We start from the raw sequence: 11,917 nt of genomic DNA, 5'->3' as shown, positions 1-11,917 counted from the left end.
GTTGTTCTATCCATTATTGTGAGTGGGGTATTGAAGTCTCCAACTATTATTGTAAAACCGTCTATTTCTCCCTTCAATTTTGTCAGTTTTTTCTTCATATATTTTGATATTCTGTCATTAGGTGTGTAAATGTTTATAATTGTTATATTTTCCTTTTTTTATTCTTTTTTTTTAAAAAAGATTTTTTGGCTGCACCACGTGGCATGCAGGATCTAAGTTCCCTGACCAGGGATCAAACCTGTGCCCCCTGCAGTGGAAGCACAGAGTCTTAACCACTGGACTGCCAGGGTAGTCCCACAAAATTACACTTTTATGCATTGTATGCCCCAAAACATAAACTCATAATTATTTTAAATGCATTAGTCTCTTATTGCTATTATGTAGAAAACAAGATTTGTTGTTACAAACCAAAGTTATAGTATTACTAGATTTTACACTAATAATTTTTTTCTTTAAATGTATTAGTCTCTTAAATCATGTAGAAAATGAAATTGCAGTTGCAAACCATTGTTATAATGATACTAGCTTTTATAATTGCTCATGTATTTACCTTTCCTGGGATCTTTATTTCTCCATACAGCTTTGATGTCCTTTCATTTCACCTGAAGGATATTTCTTGCAGGGCAGGTCTAGTGGTCATGAACCCCCCCAGCTTTTGTTTTTCTGGGAATGTCTTTATTTCTCCCTCAGTTTCGAAAGACAGTTTTGCCAGATATTGGATTCTTGGTTGATAGCTTTTTTTTTTTCTTTTGGCACTTTTAATACATTGGTCTTCTGGCCCCCAAAGTCACTGAGAGCAAGTCCGATGACAGTCTTATTAAGGATCCCTTGTATGTGACAGTTTGCTTCTCTTGCTGCTCTCAAGATTCTTTGTCTTTTGAAAGTTTGATTATAATATGTATTAGTGGGGGTCTCTTTGAGTTCATTTTACTTGGAATTCATTGAGCTTTTTGGATTTTTGTATTGATGTCTTTTATCAAATTTCAGAGGTTTTCAGCCATTATTTGTTCAGATAGTCTCTCTGCCCTTTCCTTTCTCTTCTCCTTCTGGGACTCCCAAGTGTGTATACTGCTCTGCTTGATGGTGTCCCGCACATCCCTTAGGCTCTGTTCACTCTTCTTTCATCATTTTCATTCTGTTTTTCAAACTTGATAATTTCCATTGTCTTAGCTTTAAGTTTACTGATTCTTCTACCTGCTAAAATCTGCCTTTGAATCCCTGTGGTGGATTTGAAATTTCAGTTATTATGCTTTTCAGCTCCAGAATTTCTTTTTGGTTTCTTTATGGGTTTTCCATCTCTTTATTGGTTTTTCCATTTTGTTTACACATTGTTTTCTTGATTTTCTCCATATCTTCCGTTACTTCTTTGAACACCTTTAAGACAGTTGTTTTAAAGTCTTTGTCCAGTGTGTTTGCCGTTAGATCTTTTTTCAGGAACAATTTCTGTTGATTTATTTTTTTTCCTTTGTGTAGGCCATACTTTTCCTATTTATTTGTATGCCTTGTGATTACTTTTTTTTGTTGAACACTGGACAGTTGGATCTAATAATGTGGTAATTCTGGAAATCAGATTCTCCCCCTTCCCCAGAGTTTGCTGTTTGGTGTTATTGTTGTTGTTCGTAGTTGTAGGCTGTCTCTGTGCTGAGGACCAGCCTAAGGTGTAAACCTAAGGTCTTCTCAGGTCATTTCTGGGCGTGCATGGTCAGTTTCTATCAATAATTTTCCCTGCATTTGCAGTTGTTTTTTTAATGTCCTTGTCTTTAATGTTTGGTTCCCAAAAGGGAGAAAAAGTAAAAAATGAAGGGGTGGGGAAGGTTGCCAACCCTTTAAGTCCTCTGGAAGTCACTTCAGCTGGAGGGGGAGGGTCTTGCAATAATGGGGGAGGTGCAACAACAATGGCCGCTGGCCTGTTCATCTGCACCTCTGTGATCAGAAGCAGCAATCAGTGATCAGAGCAGAGGCCCCCGATATCTGTACAGGGTCTTTTTTGCCCCACCGGTTCCTGCAAGCTGTGGGCAGGCTGCTCCAGAAACAGGTGCAAGGCCTCCTGGCCTCGGGCCTCCTGGCTGGGGGAGGGGGAGTGGGTAGCTTCTAGGTGCTAAGAGCTGAAATTGACCGAAATGAACTGCAGTTTACCATCCAAGGCTTCCCCTGGAAGCCATCAGCAGACTCCAGAGTTCCCAGATGGTTACATCAGAGGGTTCTGCCCCTGCAGTTGTTGTCTGGGTGGGAGATGGAGCCTCACCTCACAGGTGCCTCCTATTCTGCCATCTTCCCTGTCTCTTGGTTCCTGTGTCCGTTGGACAGAATAGCACTGGTTCTTAAATACGAAAGCATATGGTCTAAAAGGTGTTTTTTATTTTAGCCAGTTCTGTAACTTTTGTACTGTTTTTTCTTTAAATATTATCTCTTCTCCATTATCCCTATATATATCCTTCAGAGTGTTTAACTTAAAACATTTTATAACTTTATATCCCATATCTTTTTGAATATTTCCATCTCTTTGTCTCTATGTGCTGCATTCTGGGTGATATATCTTCCAGTTCACTAATTCTTTCTCCAGCTATGCCTAGCTCAGCTCTTCAACCCACTGAGGACTTGTCATTCCACACAGTTTTTCCTTTCCAGATTTATCTGTTTGTTTCTAATTATCCCGTGTTAATTGGTCATTTTTTGTTGTCATTGTTCTATATTTTATTTCTGACAATTTCATTATCTGTGATCTTGGGTCTTTTTCTGCTGACCTTCAATTTTAGTGACTTATTTTCTCATTTAATTGGTGATTTTTGTGTTTCACTCACTGCTTGGTTTTGATTGGTGGGAGTTGGGAAAGCTTTCTACAGAGAGATTAATTTCTGCTCTTCCCTTATTCAAGGGGCTGCTGCTGACCTTGAGGGCTGAACTTGGTGCAGGAGACTGGGTGTCTTCCCCATCCTGCCGCTGACCTAAGCTCAGCCGCAGCCCTCAGGGAGCCCTCACCCCGCCGCTCATGCGCTTACTTAATGTGGCTTAACCCCGGCTCCTCTTTGCTCCAGGCCCCGTTCAGTTTTTTGTTTGCTTATTTGTAGAAGTGGACGAGGAGGTGACAGTTCTCTCCTACCTCTTATGAAAAGGGCAGTGTCTCAAGTGGTGTTTCCATCCAGAGTGCGGGGTCTAGTTGTACAGTGGTGGTGGAAGAAGTCTCCTCAGGGTGTATGAGCAGACCTAGTACCCAAGGCAGGCATCTGGCTTATGCCATCTAAACAGTGGGGTTTGGGTGGGAATAGAGTTAGATGTGAGTTTTCAGCCCACCATCTCTGCCAGGAAGACCCCTCCTGTCACTTCTCAATGTCCTACCCTCTGCCTTCCTCTCCCCAGTGCCACCAACTGCTCACCCCATCCCCGTTACCTGCTTGCTTTCTCATGATCTCCCCTTCCTTCTCCAGCAGTGGACATTCTGACCACTTCTGCCTCCTTTGCAGTGGGCTGGCTGTGTGTCCGGCCACCCACGGGGCCCAGCCAGCAGCCCCCTGAAATCCCAGCAGACGCATTTCTAGCCCATGTGAGGGGCCTTCAGGCATTAGCACAGATGCTGGGATCCCTCTGCTTGGCCCCGTGTCCCTCATCTGTTTGACGTGTGATGCACTGCGGAACCCGTAGGAGCCTCAGGAGGGAGCCCATCCGCACGGGTGCCCCCCATCCCCGGGCGACCCAGCCAGGCCGAGACCTTCCTGAACTTGATGCTCCGAGAGAGGATGGGCCGACGTAGCCGACTGGGGGACGTACTGGTAGTCTCCAGTCTGTGAGTACCGTTGTGGCCTTTACATCAAAGTCAGCCTGGAATTCATTAACTTCCAACCGCTTCCACCATATCCTTGCGGCCCAAACCTCCCTCTTCTCTGGGTTAGTGCAGTGGCCCCTAACTCTCTCTTTTTCTGTCTTTGCCCCCCTACACTCTGCTCTCCAAATGACCAGACGACCGTCTGTAACATGCACTGATGAGTGATTTCTCTACTCAAAGCCCTCCTGTGACGTCCCATCCACTCTTCACCTCACCAGGAGCAGAAGCTCACAGCCCGTCTGCCCCAGCCTCCTGCCAGGCTACCCCCGCTCTCTGTGCCAGCCACACAGGCCCCCTGGCTGTGTCCTCGGCCCCTCGATGTTCCTCTGCCCAGACACTCATTGCCACATCTCTGCAAGGCTTTCCCTCCCTCCTTCAGAGCTCTGCTTGGAGGGGCTTGTCAGGAGGGTGTCCCCAGCCACCTTCCTGAAAGAGCGTCTTGTACCATCAGCACCGCCACCTGCATCACCACCAGCACTACCACCATCAACATCACCTCCGCCACCACCACCGGTACCAACACCATCACCACCACCATTAACACCAACAGCACCAGCACCACCAGCACCAGCGCCACCAGCACCACCAGCCCCACACCCACATCACCAGCACCAGCAGCAGCAGCCCCACACCCGCATCACCAGCACCAGCAGCCCCACACCCACATCACCAGCACCACCAGCACCAGCAGCCCCACACCCGCATCACCAGCACCAGCAGCCCCACACCCGCATCACCAGCATCACCCGCATCACCCGCATCACCAGCACCAGCAGCCCCACACCCGCAGCACCAGCACCACCAGCCCCACGCCCGCATCACCAGCAGCAGCAGCAGCACCGCAGCCCCTCTGTCTCAGAGCCTGAGCATCTCCTAGCACAGGATTCCTTTACAGCTTTGCTTTCATCACGTGCTTCCTTCGCATCTCGTTCCTGAACACACCAAACTTGTTTCTGAGTCTGCTCTAAGCCCTGGGCTCTCTCCAGGTGCCGTCCTCCGGGTGCTGGCCCGGGAGGCTTCTGCAAAGGCACCTCGCTGTTGACTTGTGCTCCCACATGGGCAGTAGATGTTCTGGCCCCAAAGACGACACTCCCCTCCCCCCAAGGCCCCACCCAAGCCTGTGCCCCAGAAGGAGGGGGAGGTGGACATGGGTGTCCCAGGGGTGCCCCCACCGTCTTTCCCCAGCCTTTCAGTGTTCTCACAGATGTCCCCTGTCCTGTAAATGGCACATGGTTTGTGAGTCCAGCCTACAGTCTCTCATTTGACTAGAGCGTTTAGCCCATTGATTCAGGTTTAAATCTGTAATTGTGTTACATGCTCGGTTCAGTGGTACACTTGAGTTTTGAGCTCAGGTGTGGATGACACAGTCAACCTGCTTCACTGCATCTCACACGTGATCATCCCAACGTGAATGGCTTTGTGGTCTGATTTTGGAGCTTGATGTCTCCTCCAATTTAGGGGTGTCGTTTTCCCGTGTTCGGTGGGTTTGATTTGAGTTCGTGTCAAGGTGGGGATTTTGAGTCCAGAGTCCACTGTGGGGTCTGCAGGGAGCACCTATGCTTACTTCTTCTCGGTGCCTCAGGATGTTAATTGGGGGTTTCAGACCTTTGCTGTGGTCTCAGACCGCAAGCCCCGGCGAGCGTCGGGGTGCGTTCGGGAATCGTGTTCTCTGTGCAGAGCCCCGTGCCGGAGGCTGTGCTCTCGCAGGGCCGGCTGTGTACCGGCTCCCATGCTGGCGCTGCCGCTGCGAGCGCCTCAGACACCAGGCAGAGGGTTCAGAGGTCAGAGGGGCTGCTCAGGGTGGAGTCTGGCTCCTGCACCACCGCTCGCCGGTGGCCACCCTCTGCAAAACAAGGCCATCTCCTCTGTCTGGTACCCAGTGTCAGGACTCCTGCCAAATAGATGAAGCAAATCAAGCTTCTCAATCCCTCGAAGTCACCCTGCCCCTGCCCTGCACCCCAGGACCGCTTGCTGGGTGCCTGCGGGGCAGCTGCTGCCCGGGGGCAGGAACGTCTGTGCCCCTGGACTCCCAGGAATCTGGCCCGGGTGGCGCTCCAGTGACGTGCAGGGAGCCAGGGATGCGGGATGCGGGTGCGGCGCTTGGTGGGGTGCGGGCTGGCACCCCCATTGGGGAGTGCTGTGCCCGAAGACCCTGTGCCCATAAGTCCACGGAGCACGTCTGCTGGGAACCTCGGGCACACGAGTCTCCTCCTAGCACATGTGCCGTCTGTCGAGCAGGGCTTCGTCTGGGCTTCCAGCCCCTGACTGGGGGCGGCTGCTTTCACTCCTTCCTCCCTGAGGTCAAGGGTCAAGGTGACCGTGGGGGATAGGAATCTGTCGTGGAGAGGATGGGTGGGGGGGTCTGAGGTCGAGCTCGTGGGGACGGGTGTCAGGGAGGAGAGGGGCGCCATCAGAGGACACAGAGAGGCCAGTGGGGGGATGGGGCGGGGGCCTGGGGGTCACGGGCACATGCGGGGCAAGGAACAGGAGCAAAGTCACGGGCCCCCAGGTGCAGGGATGGGCAGACAGGGCCCTGGACAGCAGGGAGAGGGGGATGGTGAGGAGGGGTAGGCGCTGGCGGGCAGCGCGAGAGCCCTTTCCAGGCGTGTCTGCAACCCGGCGGGGGCGGGCACGAGAGAATCGTGTCCTCGGGTGGAAGGAGGAGCACGTCTGCTGGTGCAGAGGGACGAGGGGCACAGAGGGGAGACTGGTGATGGAGACCCCACGGCAGGTGCGCGGAGCTGGGGGGCGGGCCTGAGCCAGCCGCTTGGACGGGACACGGAGGGTCACCTGTGCTGCCTCGAGGGATGACCGAGGCTGTGGGGAGCCCGGAGGGCCGCCCAGAGCGACCTTCAGGTGGACGAGGTGACCCTAAGGGGATGGAGAGGGTGGGCGAGTGGGTCTCCACGTGGGAGAGAAAGGGTCTGAGAATCGGCAGGAGCAGGCAGAGGGCGTGGTGCTGGGCAGTGGGCGGCCGTGGGGTCTGATTCTAAGGAGGCCAAGCAGGAGAAAGAGTGGTCTGGGGGCGTCAAGGGAGCAGGCAGTCCCCTGAGGGACCAGCCGGGATCCACGCCAGCAGGACAAGGTTGTGAACCCCGACCTCAGACAAGGGTTAGGGCAGGTCAAGAGTGAGGCCTCAGGGCCCCTCTGCGAGGTCAGGGGCCTCGATGGTCAGAGGCCTGGGGGGGGGGCGGTACTGCTGGTCCTCTGAGTACCCTGTGTGCCGTGTGTGTGCCGTGTGTGCCGCGTGTGTGCATGTGTGCCGCGTGTGCCCTGTGTGTGCCGTGTGTGTGTGTGCCGTGTGCGCCGTGTGTGTGCCGTATGTGCCGTGTGTGTGTGTGTGAGCCGTGTGTGCTGCGTGTGTGCCGTGTGTGCCGCGTGTGTCGTGTGTGTGTGCCGTGTGTGTGTGCCGTGTGCCGTGTGTGTGCCGTGTGTGTGCCGCGTGTGCCACGTGTGTGTGTGCTGTGTGTGTGCCGCGTGTGTGGTGTGTGCTGTGTGTGCTGCGTGTGTGTGTGCTGTGTGTTGCGTGTGTGCCGTGTGTGTGCCATGTGTGTGCTGTGTGTGTGTGATGTGTGCGGTGTGTGCTGCATGTGTGCCATGTGTGCCGTGTGTGTGTGCCACGTATGTGCCATGTGTGGTGTGTGCCGCGTGTGCGCCGTGTGTGTGTGCCGTGTGTGCCATGTGTGCCACGTGTGCGCCGTGTGTGTGTGTGTGCTGCGTGTGTACCGTGTGTGTGTGTTGCCGTGTGTGCCACGTGTGTGCCGCGGTCCACCGGCTCCTCCTCGCAGGGTGACACCTGCTCCTCAGGGAAGTCTGGTGGCCCATCTGCCGGCCCCGCCTTCACCCGGCGCCCGCCCAGGACACACAGACCACAGCACCGGGTGTCAGGAGACGCTGATCTTTATTCAAGAGCTGGGATGGGAACCGACGAGGCAGGTGTTGGTCTCGCGCCAGTGACCCGGCGGCCCCGGGCGGCTGCCTGGCGACCAGGTCTGAGGTATTTCACGGCCTGGGTGCGGCTCTCGTGCAGCGCGGCCGCCGGGCCGGGGGCCAGTCTCTGTGCGGAGGTCGCCGGTGGCGGGGCTCAGGGGGCTCGGCGGCCCCGGCGTCAGACGCAGTTGTCGGGGACGCACGGGGCCTCCTCCTCCAGCGCCGGGCAGGGCACCCCGTGGTTGGCGGGCCGCGCACGGACGTAGCGCGTCCTGCTCTTGGCCCCGGGCTGCCCGCACGGGCCTGCGCACAGCCCCCAGGACGACCACAGCGACACCTCGCAGTCCAGCGGCGTCTCCGGAGCTGGGGGCGCAAGGAGGACGGTGAGCGGGGCGGGGCTGCGGGAGAGGAAGGGGGTCCTTGCCCGAGACCGCCTCCGAACTTGGCCAGGAAACTCCTGATTTTATCAGCGCGCTTTCCAGCGGCCTCCAGGGCGACGCCGCCAAGCACACCCCCGAAAAGCCACCCCCGAGCGACTGGGTGAAGGTTTCCGCCCTGCGAGCCCGATGCCGGCTGGACCCCCGCTCTCCGGGGTGGGGGGGGGGGAGGGCGTGGGGCGGGGGGAGAGCGGAGATCCTGTCGTGAAGCGTTCTCTGACGCGGGCACAGACCGGCAGGGTCTCCACCGCCTGCTCTGCTGTTCCAGGCGCCGACCCTTCGGCAAGCTGGCCACACTGGGGGCGCGGCCCCCTCGCTCGCCAGGCACCGGCGCACCGCTCGCCCCGCCCCCGCGGGCAGCGCCGCCGCCACCGACCCGCTGCCGGGAGGGCACACAGGGGTCAGCGGGGACACCGGGCGGGGCCTGGGGCCTCTCCGACTCACTTCTGGGCTGTAGAAGTGTGAAAGGCTTTCAGCTGAAAGTGCTGGGCAAGAGTTAACTCTTCAGTTTGGAGTTGAATGAACCAAATCCCAAATCTCTCAGAACCAGCGTCCCCAACCGAATGCTCCCATCCTGCTTTTAAAGTCGCTCAGAGACGCGGGTTCACGCAGCCCCGACGGCGCTGCCCCGCCCTCTGAGCACCAGCGGCCTCTCCCGGTTTGACCCGTCCTCACACCCCACGCGGCCGCCCAACCCAGCTCTGTGGCCAGGCGACGGGCGCTCTGCGTGGGGCGGGCCGGCGGTGCAGGGCTCAGCCCCGGACCATGGCCCCTGGGGGCGGGGCGCACGCGGGGACGGGGTTGCCTCTGTGAAGGCAGCGGGTGTCACCTCACAGGCGTTCCCTCTGGGGCGGGCACTGACTTTCGAGGGTTATTCTAAGGGTGAGAGGGAAGAGCTGGAGCGGGAGCTCGGGACCAGGTGGCGTGTGAGCAAGTCCCCGACTGACACCCAAACCCAGGTGCTGCTTCTGCTGCGACGCAGCCAGCGGTGCGTGTCGCGCTGCCCGCCAGCCCGAGCGCCTGCAACCCAGGATCACGCGTGTGAAGCGGGGGTGGGGGGTGGCCGTGGGCGCTACGGAGGGGTGCGAGCTGGGCTCACCTGGCAGGCTGTCGGCGACCTCGTTGCCCCCGCGCCCCAGGCCCGGGGCGGGCGCGAAGGCCCTGGGGCTGTGCGGGAGCCGCGCCAGGGTCACCGTAGCGATGGGAGGCAAGGACTTAAGCCGCGGGTAGTAGAAGGAGTTCGCGGGGTGGCTGGGAGAGGAGGCCGTGATCTGGAGGAGGGGCCCGGCCCGGAGACGGGTCAGGAAGGGCCAGCCCCGCCCCCAGGCCTCGGCTGTCCTCCCGGGGAGCGCCGCCGCCCAGAGAGCCGCCTTCCCCTCACCTCGGTCACCGTGTCCTGCGGGACGGTCGCGAACTTGGGGGATGAGAAGGTGAAGCCGCTATCGGTCCCGGCGTCGTAAGGGTGGAGGTCCACCGCCACCTGCTCCCTCCAGCGGCCCCCGTCACACAGGTCCAGGCTGTTGACGCCCACGAACCAGTCGGGGCTGGGGACGATGCGGACCACGAAGGACACCTGGGGGCCGAGGGCTCAGCGGCAGCCCCCGCGCCGCCCCTCCTGCCCGCCCGCCCCCCGTCCACGCCGCCCCACTCACGAGCGAGTGCCTGGAGTGGGCCTCAAACTCGGCGGACGTGTGCCCGGTGCCGCTGGGCACGGCCGGGCCCGAGAACACAACGTGCACGCTCTGCAGCTTCTCCCCGGCAGCTTGCATCTCCCGCAGCAGCGCCCAGGCCTCGCCGCGCTCCGCGAAGGCCCTCAGCCCGTTGCTCACGTACTGGCCCTTCCTCCACAGGCTGTAGTCGGGGCTGTGTGCTGCCCCTGGGCCCCGCCCGCCCTGTGAGCACCACGCCTGGACGCCGTCCCGCCCCTCGTGGGGCCGGACGGCATGTCCCACAGCGCCTCACGCTGCCCGGCGCCTCGCTGGTAGGACGGGCAACCGGCCGGCCCTTCCCGTGACCCAGGCCACCCTGCCCCGCCACGTCCCCGAAGCCCAGGGCGCTGCTGCCGGCACACAGTAGGCACTCAGCCAGTACCTCTTGCACCGAAGTGAATTGGGTGAGGTCCCCTCCACACTGTGAAGTGCGGGGCCGCGGTCGGGTGACCGTCCCCTCCCGAGCACCGGGGGTCACCGCCAGGCCCGCCGGGCACGGGACGGCAGGGGCTGCACTCACCCAGCAGGGCTGACCACTGCGCGGGTGGGCGGAACATCGGGTACTGCTTGGGGAAGGATGCCTGGCTCCACTTGCCCGTGAAGGTGATGCTGTACTTGGCGGGGGGCTGGGCCGTGCACATGGGCTCTCCCCCCAGCGGCTGGCCGGCCGAGCAGCCAAGTGTGGCCAGGAGGAGCGCCCAGAGGGCTCCACCCCAGGCGGCAGCCGATCTCAGGGTTCCCATCACCTACGAGAAGGGGGGCCACATGCTGCGCCGCTGGTCCCCGATGCCCTGCGCACGGCCCCTGGTTCCAGGCCCCCGAGGACGCCGGGCACCTCCCTCCGCGTTCCCCCTCCAGGCTCCGGCTGGGCCTGACCCCATGGCTGGAAAGCCAAGCCGGGTTGGGTTACAGGAGCCCAGGGTGCCTGGCCGGTTACACCTGGCATGGAGCTCACAGCCAGCTCAGCACCCTGCAGCTTTCCCGAGGGACACACCTCTGGCGCTGCCGTCTGAGGGAACCCTGGGAACCAGGAGGGTCGCCGTGCCCCGGACTAGATGGGCCTCCCTCTCGGGGTGCTGCCCCTCTTGGGGTGCTGCGGGTTTCTGGGCGGGGGCAGCGCCAGGAGGCCAGCGCGGCTGCGGGGCCGGGGCCAGCGCACACAGTACTCACCCAGCAAGAGCAACCGGAGGCTGTGGGCAGCCGAAGATCCCAGCAAAAGCCCAGAGCTCCAATTTATGCTGCAGACGGCACCCAGCCGGCCAATGAGGCCCCAGGTCCTCCACCGCGGCCGCCGGAGAGCGAGCGGCAGATGGGACGCGGGGGAGAGGGAGAGAAAGGGACCTCAGTGCTGGAGCTGGCCTGGCCGCCCGCCTGCTCTGACGCCAAGCAGACACTGCTCCAGCGCTGAGGTCACTCCTCCCTCGGGCGCCGGCCACTCGCCGCACCCCTTCCTTTGTCTTTTCCTCCCGCCCACCCCCCTCTCCCCCCAGTTCTTCCTTTCCCATCAGGGCCTCCCTGGTGTCTCCCCGGAGGGGGTGCCGAAGCCAGCGGCTGGGAAGAGAGCTGGGCCAGGGCCGCCAGCGCGTCCTGCCCTCAGGGCAGGGTGGGACGTGGGGGCCATGGTCCGGCCTGACGTCTGTCCGTCTGTCCGTCTGTCCGAGTGCTGGGGACGGGCGGGGAAGCAGGGGCCCTGGGTTCAGCGGACACAGCTGCCTTCTTCCTGCGTACGGAGCTGCATAGAGCAGCCGTGCCGTCCACACCGTGGCCAGGGCATCTGGACCGTCCCCCCGAGGGGAGTCGGAACCATGAGGCCGCCTTCCCCAAGGGCCAGGAGGTGACCCCGGGTCCCCCAACTTCCCTCCATGGGGAAGAGCTCCAAGGGTGCCTGGCATATGGAAGAAAATGCCAGCAGATTCTTATCTCTGCTCACTGTCAGGAGAACATTTCCAGAACCCTCATCACGGGGTCTGGGAGCCGGGAAAGACAAGGACAGTGGGGTGGTCTGGCTTGTAAGAACCGCC

General features: G+C 59.3%; 1 protein-coding gene across 1 annotated transcript; it reads right to left on the bottom strand.

Annotated features, from left to right (window-relative positions):
- Positions 1 to 7,702: 7,702 nt before the first annotated feature.
- Positions 7,703 to 11,320, bottom strand: SPON2 (spondin 2). The gene is made up of 6 exons (XM_059923784.1): positions 11,067 to 11,320; positions 10,417 to 10,642; positions 9,840 to 10,063; positions 9,569 to 9,760; positions 9,287 to 9,458; positions 7,703 to 8,113 (listed from the first exon to the last, which is right to left on the bottom strand). The coding sequence occupies exons 2-6, from the start codon at positions 10,637 to 10,639 to the stop codon at positions 7,929 to 7,931; spliced, it is 996 nt and encodes a 331-aa protein (XP_059779767.1). The 5' UTR covers positions 10,640 to 10,642; positions 11,067 to 11,320; the 3' UTR covers positions 7,703 to 7,928.
- Positions 11,321 to 11,917: the final 597 nt, after the last annotated feature.

The sequence above is a fragment of the Balaenoptera ricei genome, chromosome 5 (assembly GCF_028023285.1).
Source record: "Balaenoptera ricei isolate mBalRic1 chromosome 5, mBalRic1.hap2, whole genome shotgun sequence".
NCBI lineage: Eukaryota > Metazoa > Chordata > Mammalia > Artiodactyla > Balaenopteridae > Balaenoptera > Balaenoptera ricei.
This window is presented reverse-complemented; position numbering and strand designations above follow the sequence as displayed.

Bases quoted from the DNA above. Each gene is read 5' to 3' on its own strand.
- SPON2 (XM_059923784.1), bottom strand. From the start codon at position 10,639: ATGGGAACCCTGAGATCGGCTGCCGCCTGGGGTGGAGCCCTCTGGGCG. The intron at 9,761-9,839 runs GTGAGTGGGGCG...CTCGGCCCCCAG, and splicing joins CCCACTCCAGGCACTCGCTC to GTGTCCTTCGTGGTCCGCAT. The intron at 8,114-9,286 runs GTGAGCCCAGCT...TTGCGCCCCCAG, and splicing joins GGTCGCCGACAGCCTGCCAG to CTCCGGAGACGCCGCTGGAC.